The sequence below is a fragment of the Neofelis nebulosa genome, chromosome 6 (genome assembly GCF_028018385.1).
Source record: "Neofelis nebulosa isolate mNeoNeb1 chromosome 6, mNeoNeb1.pri, whole genome shotgun sequence".
NCBI classification, from domain to species: domain Eukaryota; kingdom Metazoa; phylum Chordata; class Mammalia; order Carnivora; family Felidae; genus Neofelis; species Neofelis nebulosa.
Window position 1 is genome coordinate 154,117,777 of NC_080787.1, and position 12,511 is coordinate 154,130,287.

General features: G+C 63.0%; 1 protein-coding gene across 1 annotated transcript in view; it reads left to right on the top strand.

Moving 5' to 3' along the window:
• The window catches only part of KIF25 (kinesin family member 25), a 47,377-nt gene extending 38,404 nt beyond the window's left edge, over positions 1-8,973 (top strand). The window contains 7 exon segments of the mRNA XM_058736175.1: positions 1,232-1,381; positions 4,759-4,935; positions 5,913-6,064; positions 7,197-7,370; positions 7,709-7,735; positions 7,738-7,863; positions 8,318-8,973. Of these exon segments, the coding sequence (XP_058592158.1) occupies positions 1,232-1,381; positions 4,759-4,935; positions 5,913-6,064; positions 7,197-7,370; positions 7,709-7,735; positions 7,738-7,863; positions 8,318-8,973 (1,462 nt within the window).
• The last annotated feature ends 3,538 nt before the right edge of the window (positions 8,974-12,511 follow it).

Here is a 12,511-nt window from a genome sequence, read left to right on the forward strand (position 1 = left end):
GTTAAGTCCTGAGAGGCTTTCTTCAAGAGGCTTCCTTCCTCTCCACGTCCCTAAAGGGTTCGCAAGGTCCCCGTCAGGGCTCGCTTATCTGCTGTGGTCCAAGGTGTGCACATGCCTATCCTCGGGGCAGGGGCAGGTGCGGGGAGGCTTTTGTTACCAAAAACGCCGGGTGGTAGGCCCCCTGGGTCCCTGCTAAAGGCAGCAGCCAGTCAGAACACTCTGCAAGGTGCTGTGATCGAAGCAACAGCCTCTGTGAGTTTGGCTTGCTGGGGATACTTCAGGCTGTCATCGATTAAAGGTCGATCAGTTAAATCAGCGTCTCTGAGATGGGCCCTGAGCCACCTCTGAGGTGCACGGTCTCACCTCCTCCGTGACGTGACGGGGGTCAGGGCTTAGCCTTCCGCCCCTGGAGGTCTGGGACACCTGTACCCGCACAGCCCCGCCTATAAATCCACATCATTTATCTATTTATATCATATCCTATAAATTTACATCTATTTCAAATACTGTTTCCATGTTCCCATCTTTCCGTTGTTTCGGGCTGAAGAAACAGCTGGAAGGAAATGTAGAGGGCCAGCCACCGTCCGTGTCCCCTGGGACGTGACCCGTCTGTGGGGTGTGGGGGGCCGCTCGCCTGTCAGAAACGCTGTGGCACACACTGGCTGACCGTGGGTGTGGAAACACCCAGCCCCTTGAACTAACAAAGCACAAGAATATGCAACGATCGTTAAGCACGATGCTGTCAGCAATGCCCCGGGTCATGTGCGTGATGGGGAGATATCGTAGGACGGCCCAGGACAGCGTGCAGACCTCTGCGTCAGTCCACGTGCATCAGAAGCCCCAGCTGACCGGGCTGCACGGAAGGTGGACGGGGACGACGAGGGGTCTCGCTCAGGCTGGAATCCCCGCGTGCACCTTGAGCGCAGGGCGCCAGCAGCGGGCGCCTGGAGGAAACACGGAGTCACGGAGGAGAAGCAGGTGCCGATGAGATACGTGCTGTGTGTGTGGACGTGACTGTGGTTGAATCCCGTGCTGTGAACCACATGGCTGCAGGGATTGCGCACAGAAGAGCTGCAGTTCTAGGAAAGCCTGACTCATAAGGGCGGGAGAAACGGACTACAGAGCAAAATGTGTGGCATTGTCCATCCAAGTAAACACTTTTCTTAGAATCCAGTCAGGGCAGGAGACGCGCTGTGCACTTTCCGGCACTCAAATCCGTGTTGGGTTTTAGGTACAACGTTTGCATCATGGCTTACGGACAGACAGGATGTGGCAAGAGTTATACCATGCTGGGTCCACAGTCCACGGGGGAGCCTGTCCCGCCGTGGGAACCGCACAGCGACCTGGGAGTCCTGCCCAGGGCTGCCGGAGAGCTCTTCAGGTACCTGGGGGGCAGCGAGCAGGGGACCAGAGCAGCGGGGGTGGGGGGACAGGAGGGTGCGGAGACCACACCCGGTGCTCCTCCCAGGACCCACGACAAACCACGCAGTGTTCAAACACTCCACGCCTCGGTACCACAGACGCTAGAAATTCTTAAGGCACATTTATGTCGAAATGCTTCGTTAAGACAAAACCGCTGGAAGGAGATCCCTAGCTAGACAGCTTCCCTGGCCAGGAGAGGGCCGCGCACGGAGTTTTTTCTGTTCTAGAATGGGAAGGGGACCGAGGGAAACCTCCGTTGTTCTTTCCCCGCCTCCTGGCCCTGGAAAGAGTAGACACATCTGGTTTACTTCTTTGGAGTTACAGGGAGCTGGGCACGTTGGGGACGCTCCTGTCCCGTGAACACATCCCCACAAGGGACCCGCTGCATATTATGGTTTTACCAACACAATTACTCTTGGAAACAGATAGCAGCAGGCCGTCCTCCGCAACCCAATTTACCAAGGAATTCTGGAACAGAGCTGTGGTCCCACACTCCACCCCCTTGGCCCAGACACCAGCCCTCCCTGCCTTCAGGGCGCCGCCCTACAAGATACACTTTCTTGGGGTGTCTAGGTGGCTCGTTCAGTAAGCATCCGACTTCAGGTCAGGATCTCGCGGTCTGTGAGTTCAAGCCCTGAGCCGGGCTCTGTGCCGGCAGCTCGGAGCCTGGAGCCTGCTTCCGGATTCTGTCTGTCCTTCTCTCTCTGCCCCTCCCCTGCTCATGCTCTGTCTCTCTCTCTCTCTCTCTCTCTCTCTCTCTCAAAAATAAACATTGGGGTGCCTGGGTAGCTCAGTTGGTTGAGCGACCGACTTCGGCTCAGCTCATGATCTCAGGGTCTGCGAGTTGGAGCCCCGCGTCGGGCTCTGTGCCAGCAGCTCGGAGCCTGGAGCCTGCTTTGGATTCTGTCTGTCCTTCTCTCTCTGCCCCTCCCCTGTTCACACTCTGTTTCTGTCTCCCTCTCAAAAATGAATAAACACAAAAAAGAATTTAAAAAAAAGACACACCTTCTCACGTTTGCACACCGCTGACTGCAGCCGTGTGCACTGTGTTCCCATGAAGACGCGGCTCCTTGCCCTGAGATTCGGTTTTTGTCCCTGTGTCTCCTTGCCCGGCCCTTCTGTGTCTTAAAATCAGAGCCAAAGACATAAGAACTCCCACACAGCCTAATATTTTGGTGCCTCTTCAAACCGATATTCTTTAAATATTTGTGCACACAGACACGTTCATTTATTAAGTTTACTGACCAGCTGTCAGCACAGGTGAGGTTGTGCTGTGTAACAACCATTGTAGAAACCTCAGTGGCCGCGAGGCCAGTGAGGGGGCCTGCCCCTCCTGAGGGTGTGTGTTGTCAGAGATGGGGGAGGAGGGCCCGTGGCCAGCCCTGGCCTCCTCCCCCCCGCCCCGGGGAGGAGCACATCAGTCCCCAGAGTGGGTGGGGGGCTTGTGGACAGCGGCTCAGCCTGCCCGCCGTAGGTCACAGAGACCTCCATGTGGGGACACTGAATTTCAAGGGGCTAGAACCCCAGCGGGTGTCACGGGCGTCCTCAGCAGAGCCAAGCTGGGGCTGGCCCGAGAGCCGACGGCTTCTCCCCCAGGGAAGCCTCCCCGGGCAGTGGCCCGTGGCTCTCCCAGCTGTCACGTGGAAGGAGGGACACGGCAGGGACCCGGGAGTCGGGGAGAGGACCCGTGGCGGATGCCCCGGGGAAGGGGCCCCGGGGCAGCGGCCGGTCGGGCCTCTGTGCCCCTCACTGGAGCCTTCGGATCCCGGGCGTTGATCTTGGAGGATGTTTTCGTGAACCTTTCACCCTAAAGAATCTTGGTCTCGGACGGCCGAGGTTACCAAGGGTGGCCCTGCCATTGTAAACACGATGACGGCCACCCGGGGACCCTCTCGGGCCCTCCTGAGCCCGGGGCTCCCACTGTGTCCTTCCCGGGTGGTCTCAGCCGATCGGCAGACGTCGGGAGGGTTTTCTGGCCGCCGGGCCAAGGGCACGAGGGATTCACGGTGAGCGTGGTGACTTTCCGCCCTCAGAAAGTCCAGAGTGAAAGCCGCCGGGCGGTGACGATCCAGCGGCACGTGCAGAGGGGGGAGGGGAGGGGAGGGGACGCCCGCCCTGCCTCAGTGCCCCCCTTTGGAACCTCGTGGGGCCTCGCACACCTGTGTGTAAGACGCATCACACTGTGCTGTAACTGGAACACGTGTACTTGCCGGCCACACACCGGCTTCTTTGAGGCAAAGACCGAACCGCCTTTCAGCACTGTGGGCAGAAGCCAGCGAGCTGAGGGACAAACGAATCAATCGAGGACCTAATTTCCCAGAAGAAGATCTTCACAGGAGCTCTCCCTGTATTGTGTGGATGAGAGACTTCTAATCCGGGTTGTGTGACAGCCAGAGACACGGCCCGTCACCCGGGGCAGGGAACCACGCCGAGGTCACATTTGTGATTTTCTGGCGTGAGGAGGGGACGCGCGGCCCCCACCCAGCGGTGTCTCCGGCTGGAGGGTCACTCTGCTCGAGTCCCCCGGGGAGACCCCAGCACCGAGAGTAATCCCAATCCGAGGTCTCTGCCAGGAATTCTCTTCCTGGGAGGATTTAATTTATTTTTCTCTCATTTTACCTTTTTTCATTTTCATGACCGTGTCACCAGGAGACAATAATTGCCCATTTTATTCTTGGCTCCCTCGTGGCTCCTAAGGAAACCCCCGAGCCGGCAGCGCCTGAATTAGACACACCCAGACTGCGTTTTCCCGAAGTGCCAGACCGCCCACACGGGTTCCAGCCCGGGGCCAGGACTCCCTTACGGACAGGAAGGCATCCTAGCCAGAGTGAAATGGGCCTTAACTGTGTGCGTGTCGGGGAAGCCGTTACCCCCACAAGACACGGGGAGGCCTCAGTGGTGAGGGGCTGTGTGGGTGGCCACTCTCCCCCTGGGTGGGGTTGTGGGTCTGTCTCCAGGCGTGTGGACGAGGCAAGCCCCAGTTCCGGAACAGTGCTGGAAATCCTCTGGGCTCCTGTGCGGGGATGAAACTCAGGAGCAGGGGGGCTTTCCGAGTCGAGGCCACGAGTTCTCTGTACCTCTTCTCCTCGTGGGCTTGGGATCCTAAGGGTACCGAGGGCCAGAATCGTTGATTTAGATACAACTCAGATAAAATCGCTGTTCCCAAGGCCATTACTTACCCTACAATGTAAAGAGAACATTCCAGTCTTCCTGCGTGCTTGTGCTGTTAGTAAGATGCTGCCCTAATGCTGAGTGTTGTCACCTCCTTCTGAAAGCCATTCTTCCACAGCTTTCTCCAAGGGGTTACCCAAGTCCCTTGTGTCCCCCCATCCCCAGGCTTATCTCAGAAAACCCGTCAAGGAGCCTGAAGGTTGACGTGTCGATAGTGGAAGTTTATAATAATGACATTTTTGACCTTCTGGCCAAAGACGGTCGCACAGCAGCGTCTGGGCCCAAGCGTGAGGCGCTGACCACCCAGGAGGCAAAGCAGGAGGTCTGTCTGCTGACCCGAGAGTGAGTATTCCGCGTGGCCCTTCAGCCACTCACGGGACCCCAAGCAGAGCTGGCCACGCCTCCCTGATGGGCCCTTCATCCCGGGGACCACACGGCGCTTTTGTGCTTAGGATGTGTTCCGCATTTTTCAATTCGCCTTAGAAATTATCTTTTTTAAATGACAATTAAAACAGACAAGCCTGTTAACCTTTTAAAATATCTTGATGAAAATTTGATAGAACATGTTCTATTCCCGAAGAGGGAACGAGCTCGGAGAAATGGTCTTGCCCACCGTCCCTCGGTCACGTACAGACGCCCTCATTCCACTGGCACGCACCAATAATTAATCACCTTGTAAGAAAGGACGTCCCCTTGTGTTGATTAAATATGCTCCTAAAGCTCCTAAATATGCTCCTGAATCCACGTCTGGGGGGTGGGGGGAGGCTGGGTCCCCTTGGTGATGAGGGTTAGGGCAGTGAGACTGGCGTCCCAGAGTTAGTAAGTGAAGGGTCTGCAGCTGTTTCCAGTGTCTGAAAAAACCTACAGGAAATGATGCCTTTGGCCACAAATTTGCACAAAGTAAGCAGAACTTTCAGCTTTTGTCTGATAGGCTGAACAAAATCGTTCCTGCTGGTGGGAACCTCTGCTTAGGTGTTAGTCACTAACTAGAACAGGGAAACAGACTCTTCCTGGAGTCCGTGGGGGCGTAATAAAGGAATGCTTGATGTTCAAAAGGTTGAGAACCTTCACTTGGCCCCCCGAGACGGTTGAATATTTCAGAGTAAAGCAATTCACAATAAGTAAGCCGGGCGTCAGAAAAGGAGAAGTCTGATTTGCTACGCCTTATTTTGTCTAAGCTGTGCTCCAGACCGCTCTCACAGTGGGCACACTTGGTTTACGTGGGCCGAGGGTGGAGGGCGTCCCTCGCGTTGCCGGGGGCCAGCTCCCCATCACCCCCCTGCCCTCCCCCCCCCCCCCCCCCCCCCCCGCTCTGCCAGGCCCGTCCACAGTGCCGCGGAGTTCATGGCGCTCGCTGCCGGGAGCCTGCGGTTCAGGGCGGAGCTGGCCACCTCAGTGCACGCCAATTCTTCCAGATCCCACCTGATAATAACGGCGACTCTGACCACAGCCCCCGCCCGTGGCAGCCCCGGTAAGTGGCCCCGCGCGCCTGGTCAGGGCACGGAATGAAATCCACGTAAAAAGAAAGGAGCCCGTGCACCTGCAGGCTCTGAGGCATCATCACACGGGCCCCGGCTGGGAGTGGTGAACACATCTGCAGGCTCTGGAACCAGGCTGGGGGGAAAGGGGATGGGGGGTGTGGGGGGGTTCTTCGTTAACCAGGAGCGGGCGTGTTTGCATCTGGGCACACGGTGCACACGTCACCTGTGAGATTGCAGATGCGATGTGGGCTTAGAAGGTCGCAAACCCGAGTTGCCAGGGTCTGTCTCGGTGAGGACGAGGACCAGGGCCGCGTACACGGGCCGCCCACCTGACTCTCCAGCACCAGGGCGCTGCCCGGCCATCAGGCCCCGAGGCTGGGAAGGACGGAGCCCGAGGAGCCCGACTTCTGCCAGCTCACGGAGCCAGAGCTTACCCGCGGAGGACGGCTGCGGCAGGGCCCAACTTCACACGGCGGTGACACAGATGCTGGGTGCCAGGGGGTCAACGCTCACTCTGCCTGCAGGCCGGTGTGGGCGGCCCGCTCCCGCCCGTGACCGCCCTGTGCCCCAGAGCTCGGCCTGACTGGTCCCAGGAGGGGCTCACCCGCAGGGAGGGGACATCTGTCCGGGAGCCCACGGTCGGTCTCCACACGTGGAAACGCAGCGGAGACCAGGGTGGCTTTTATGTTCGTTTTTGTCCCATTCTGTGTATTTTTAATGTTTTCCACGGTGAGCATACACTACTTAGGTTTTTAAAAACTCTCTTGAAGAAGCCGTCTTGGGAATAGCACGCGATGAGACAGACATACACCCCAGAGGGAGGCATGGGTCTGTCGGGATTTCTCAGGAGGATTCGGAGACAAACGGTGGGGCTCACAGGCTTTTCGGACTGGGTTTTAATCAACTGTCGTGACCGAACATTTCCAAGAATGTCACTCTGTTCGTGGGACGAGGTGGGCGCGAGCCCCAGCTTCCGCAGCGGTGGCCTCCCTCTGGAAGCCCCTCCCGCCGCAGCCCTGCCCACCTGCAGGGGGAGTGAGTTCCTCTCCGGAGGGTGGCGCTCCGGGCAGAAGTCCCGCTCCACAGCGCCACTGAGGGAGGCCTCGTGGACCCCCCTCCTAGGTGCGCGTCACCCCCGTGCAGCTGAGCAGCAGGCCAACGGGCCGTGGCCGGAGGGGAGCAGGCGGAGCGCGTCGGGGGGCAGAGCCTGGCCTGGGGCCCCGGGGGCCCAGCGACCCGCGGAGCAGGTGCACGCCAAGCTTCAGCTCGTGGACCTGGCCGGCAGCGAGTGTGTGGGTGAGCGCAGGGCAGGCACCTCTCTGGGGCCAGTGGGCCGCGCGGGCCGTGGGTGCCGGGCACTGTTCCCTTCTGCTGTCTTCTCTCCCGTCCCGCCGTGGGCGCGGTCTCACCACCGCCCCCAGACGTGAGAACCCCCAAGCTGTGCTGTTCTCCACGGCTCTTGCCCACCTGTTCCTGGTGAGGCGCACTGGGGGTCTCCCCGGCCGGTGTGCCCCCCCACGCAGCGCACGCGCCCTGAGACGTCCCGGTTTTGCTCTTCCTGGCTCCTTCCTTGACATTGTTAAAGACTTTGTCGCACATCCTAACTGTGTGGCCGGGTCTTTGCACTTGCCCAGGTGTGTCTGGAGTGACAGGATCGGCCCTGAGGAGACTTCGTTCATCAACAGGAGCCTGGCGGCCCTCGCGGATGTCCTGGGGGCCCTGGCCGAGCGTCGAGGCCACGTCCCATACCGGAACAGCAAGCTTACCCACTTTCTCCAGGACGTTCTGGGTAAGGGACCTCCCCCGGGACGCGACCCGGGGCGGTGACCTACCGCCCTGTCCCCTGCCCCGGGCACACCCACTCCCCCTGGACATGTCCCCCCGGGGGACTTCCTGGCTCCCCGGGTCACCGTCGTCCCTCCCACAGCATTTCTCGGTCTTTGCTCGGCTCCCCGTTCCCTCTGGTCTTTGCTGTTCCTTCAGTGCTGCTCAGCCGTCCCCGTCGTCCGAAAAGCGAGGCAGCTTCTGTGGGGACCTGGGTGCGGGGCTCGGGGAGGGTGCCCGGCCCTGCAAGGCCGGACCCCGCGGCCCGCGCCCGAGCAGGAGGGGCTCGGCCCCCCCACCGCTGGGGGCCAGGCCCGCGTCCCTGCCGGCGGTGCCCCAACCCCACGAGGCCTCAAGTCGTGTAGAGACGCCGTCTTTCCTCGGGGTCCTTCCACTTGCTGCTCTGTCCTGTCATAAAGGTGGCGACGCGAAGCTGCTGGTGATCCTGTGCGTGTCCCCCTGCCGGAAGCACGTGGCCGAGACCCTGCGGTGCCTGGGGTTTGGGGCCCGGGCGAGGCAAGTCCAGCGCGGCCAAGCCAGAGGGGGCAGTCCCGCCCCCCCTAAAACCCAGGTGACGGAGAAGCGGAGGCCGGGTTGCACGTGGCAATGGGCTCCCCCCCCCCCCCCCCCCCCGAAACGAGTTTCCTGTTGTCACTTGACGACGTCCGCGCCCGAAAATGAGCTCATTTGTTCCGGACTTCCTTCCGCCTGTTTTCAAGGAAACGGCCACACACGCCGGCCCTTCAAGGCGGCAGAGACTCCCAGGCGGATGCGGGCGTGTCCGAGGCGCCCCTCGGGGTTGGGGGACTTGGGGGCGCTCTCGGGGACAAGCACGGGGAGCCACGCTGCGTGCGGCCGGAGGGGGGTGCACAGACCCGGCAAGGCCCCGGGATTGGAGCGCCGGGTCCGGGACCGCGGCCGCGCGGCCGGGACGGATTCCCCCGCCCCCAAAGCCCCTGCCGTCACCTGCGAGACGCCGCACAGCAGCCCCCGGGGCGCGGCCGTCTCGCTCCTCCTCCTGACGGCCTGCCCGCAGGCCGACGTCCCAGAGCCGGGCGTGACGCGTGACGCGTGACGCCTGGCTCCGGGCGGTGCGGCCGCGGGCCGCGGGCCGCGGCCGCCTGACGCACAAGCGCGCATGTCACCGCGTCGGTACGGCGGCGGCTGGAAACCGTGCCGAGACGCAGCGCAGGCGCGGCCAGGCCGACGCACCAACCACGCGTGGGTCTGCGTTCGCGCCCGTGCGGCTCAGACGCAGCCTCGGGAGTCACGGTGGCGCCTGGGCCCGGAGCGCAAAGGGCCTCGCTGTGAGGAGACTGCGCTCAGGCCTCGGCCCGAGTCACGGGGGCGGAGGGAGCGCGCGGTCCCCGGCGACGGGGCGCGGCCCGACGGTCCCGCGCCCTGCGTGTGTCCGCCCGGACGGGCGCGGCCTCCCCGCAGCCCCGCGTCCCGTGCCCGCCGCCCCGGACGCCCCTGGGGACCCGGGGGCTCCGGCCTCTCGAGGCTGCAGCGGTGGAGGCCTGGCTTTGGGGGCGTCACGGCACCGGGGCCCGACCGCGCAGCGGCAGGTGCGTCCGCAGGAGAGCGAGCGAGCGCACGGCCCGACGCGCCCCTCAGGGGCCCTGTCGGCACTTGGCCGTGGCCGCCCGAGCCCCCAGGTTCTCGGCCGGCCGTCGCCGTTCCGTGTCGGCGGTGATGACGCAAACCTCCGGGTCTCTGACGCGGCGAACTGGGCCAAGTCAGAAAACGCTTCATCTGAGGTTCCCTCCCGGGAACCGAGCCCTGGCCTCAGGGCGGGGCGTCACTGTGCGGGCGCCAGAGAACGACCCGGGGCTCAGGGCCTCTCCCCGACCTGCCCCTGCCCCCCGTGCGGCTCTGGGGGCTGCACACAGCACGGCCTGGCTCTGTCTCCTCACCCCACAGGGCCTGGGTGTCTCCCCAAGCTGGGGGCCCAGGGGCGTAGGAGGGGTGCGGGGGGGGGGGGGGCTTGCGGCCAGCCCATGGCTTCCTCCGCGGCACCCACATGCCCTGACACTCGTGGAGCACTGTACCCATTGGGCCCTGGGGCCTTCACCCCTCCCCCCCCCCATGGCCACACGCTGGAAGCCCACCCACGGGGACACTACAGTCAACCCAACAAACCCCCCTGAAGACTCCAGAAGCAGGATGGGAATCAGTCCTGCCCTAGCCTGCCCCTCCCCCGGGACCCAGGACATGATCACGACATCTGTGGGCACGGGGCGGGGGGGGGGGGGGGGGGGGCTCACGAGAATGAGGGGTGTGTGGACTAGAACCCACTCCCCAGACGGGGGCCCAGGCGGTGCTGTCCCCAGACAGGACAGGTCTGACATGAGGGCCGAAGGAGGCAGCCCGCCCGTCCTCAGTGCAGACACCTGCTTCAGGCCCCCCGTTCCCCTCTGGGGACTCTGCCTCCCAGGCTTGCCCTCCATCGACAGGCCAACTGCTGGACCTGTGCTGCACCCCTCCCCCCCCCCCCCCCCCCCCCCCCCCCCCCCCCGTTCCCTTCCTCAGGCACAGTTCCCACAGGTGGGCGCCTGCGTCCACGTGCACAGGCCCCCCCCCCGCTCTCCCCCCCCCACCCCGTGCTTGTCTCCCGCATTCTTAGGACCTGCCCATAAGGACGCTCTCTCTCCCTTCCTCGGCACCCCCCACCCCCAGCCGTGTTTCGGGGTGCTGAACGACTGTGATATCAGAAGGAAGTCACATCCCCTCAACACTGACTTTCAGTTGGTGCTGTGGCCCGAACGCGTGGCCTTGAGCCCTTGTGTCTACAGTGAAGCCATGGAAGGAGCCACGTGGGGCGCAGCCGTCTCCGGGGTGGACTCGGCACCGAGGCGGCCACAGGGACCGAGTGGCGTGGGGGTGGGTGACCAGGGGCAGCCAGCAGGTGGGGGGCGGGGCGGGGAGGCCGGGGCTCGAGGCCACAACGGGGACCGCTGGGGGCGTCCTGCTCCTGCGGGAAACAGGGTGAGATCCCTGCTGGTGAGGTAAGTGTGCGGCGAGCGCTGGGATCCAAGTTAAGAATGTCCAGTCGGAACGTCGCAGAAGCTGGCGAAGAGCGCGGACCACCCGAGGTTCCCAGCACCTCCCGTCTTCTGTCCGCCTTCGGGGCGAGGCCGGCACCCCCTTCTGGAGGATCACCGCCGGCCATCTGGCTCCCTGGTGCTGGTGCCTTCGGGGCGTGCTCACTGGAAGCTCGAAGGTCGCAGTGGGCAGCATGAGAGGGCCATCAGGGCTGCTGTCCCCGCCCGGCCGTTCCCCCTTCCAGTCCCCGCGTGCGTCCCACCAGGCCGGCCCTGCCTCCTGAAGACCAGTGCTGTCCCCGCCCGGGGAGGTCGCCCGAGGACCCCACAGACAACCCTACCCTCCTGCAAGTCTGCTTCCCTTGGCTGGACCTCACACGCCGGTGCCCACAGGCTCGGGCTCCATCCAGGCCCTTCGGCGAGAGGCCAGCGAACCAGCCCTCGTCGGGCAGTTACGGGTCTTAACCGTTTGTGGTGAAAAAGTCTCCATTTTGCAATTTTAGAAAACCACGTAGCTGTGTGTGCTGGGGCCCAAAGCCGTGGGCGTCGTGGTCCCCCTGCTCCCGCATGGAAGAAACAGGCCAGTCTCCTCCGAGCGGCCAGGCCGCTGTGCCGGGGGCCGTCTCTAAGAGCCCCGGTCTCCCGGACGGACGCCCTCGTCCTTGGCCGGCCCGCTCTTCCCCTCTGCCCTCTGCCGAGTCTCAAAGCCCACACAGCGGTTCTGAGGCCGCTGGCCGTGGAGTGAGTTGCTTCCTGCAGAAAGGACGTCTTGTACCCTGGATTCTGTCTCCCAGGGAGCTTGGGCCAGGTGACCAGGGGCCACGGGGCACAGAGTTCACAAAACCAAGGTGAAGGTTAGACACGCCCTCTGGACTCCTGGGTCCAGGTCGTCCGTGCACTGTGGGTCCCCCACGACGGCAAGTCCCCTGCACTGGGCAGCCAGGCCCAACAAAACCGCCACCGGTGCATGTCTGCACCCGCACCCCCCCAGGGGGCGGCCAGGGCGGCTCCAGGGGGCACCAGAATCCCCCACCGCACCGCAGGGCAGGGGGGTCAGGGCAAACCTGGGCAGTCGGCCCAGGGATCTGCATCGAACAAGCCCTTGGGGTTTTGTGACCCTACACCTGCTAACTTGACCTCCGGCCTCCACTTTCCCGAGCCGCCTGCCCGTCCCTCAGCTCCAGGGCAGGCCGGGTGGGCTTCCCTTCCAGCCCCACTGACAGTGGTGCAGAAGACGCGTGGGGGCCTTGCCCTGTGCCCCTGCCCAGCACACCCCTGGGGGCCACACGACCCTCCTCACCGAGTGGACACCCGTGGTCTCGGCATGCGGCTGAATCGGCCCACTTAGCAGCCCCAAGCGGCCCCGACCTGCCTTTTCTCACAAAGCAGCCATCCCTGCTAGTTAAGAGCCATCTTCCAGGAAAATGTCAGTTTTGCCTGAAAGACAAAGTCCCGACCTACACAAAAGGAGAAGCTGGTGTTCTGACTTTCCTGTCCGGCTGCTCTGGCCTCAGCTGTGTGTCTGGCTTTCACTTCTTCCGGGTGGGCGGGCGGGGAGGGAGGGAGGCC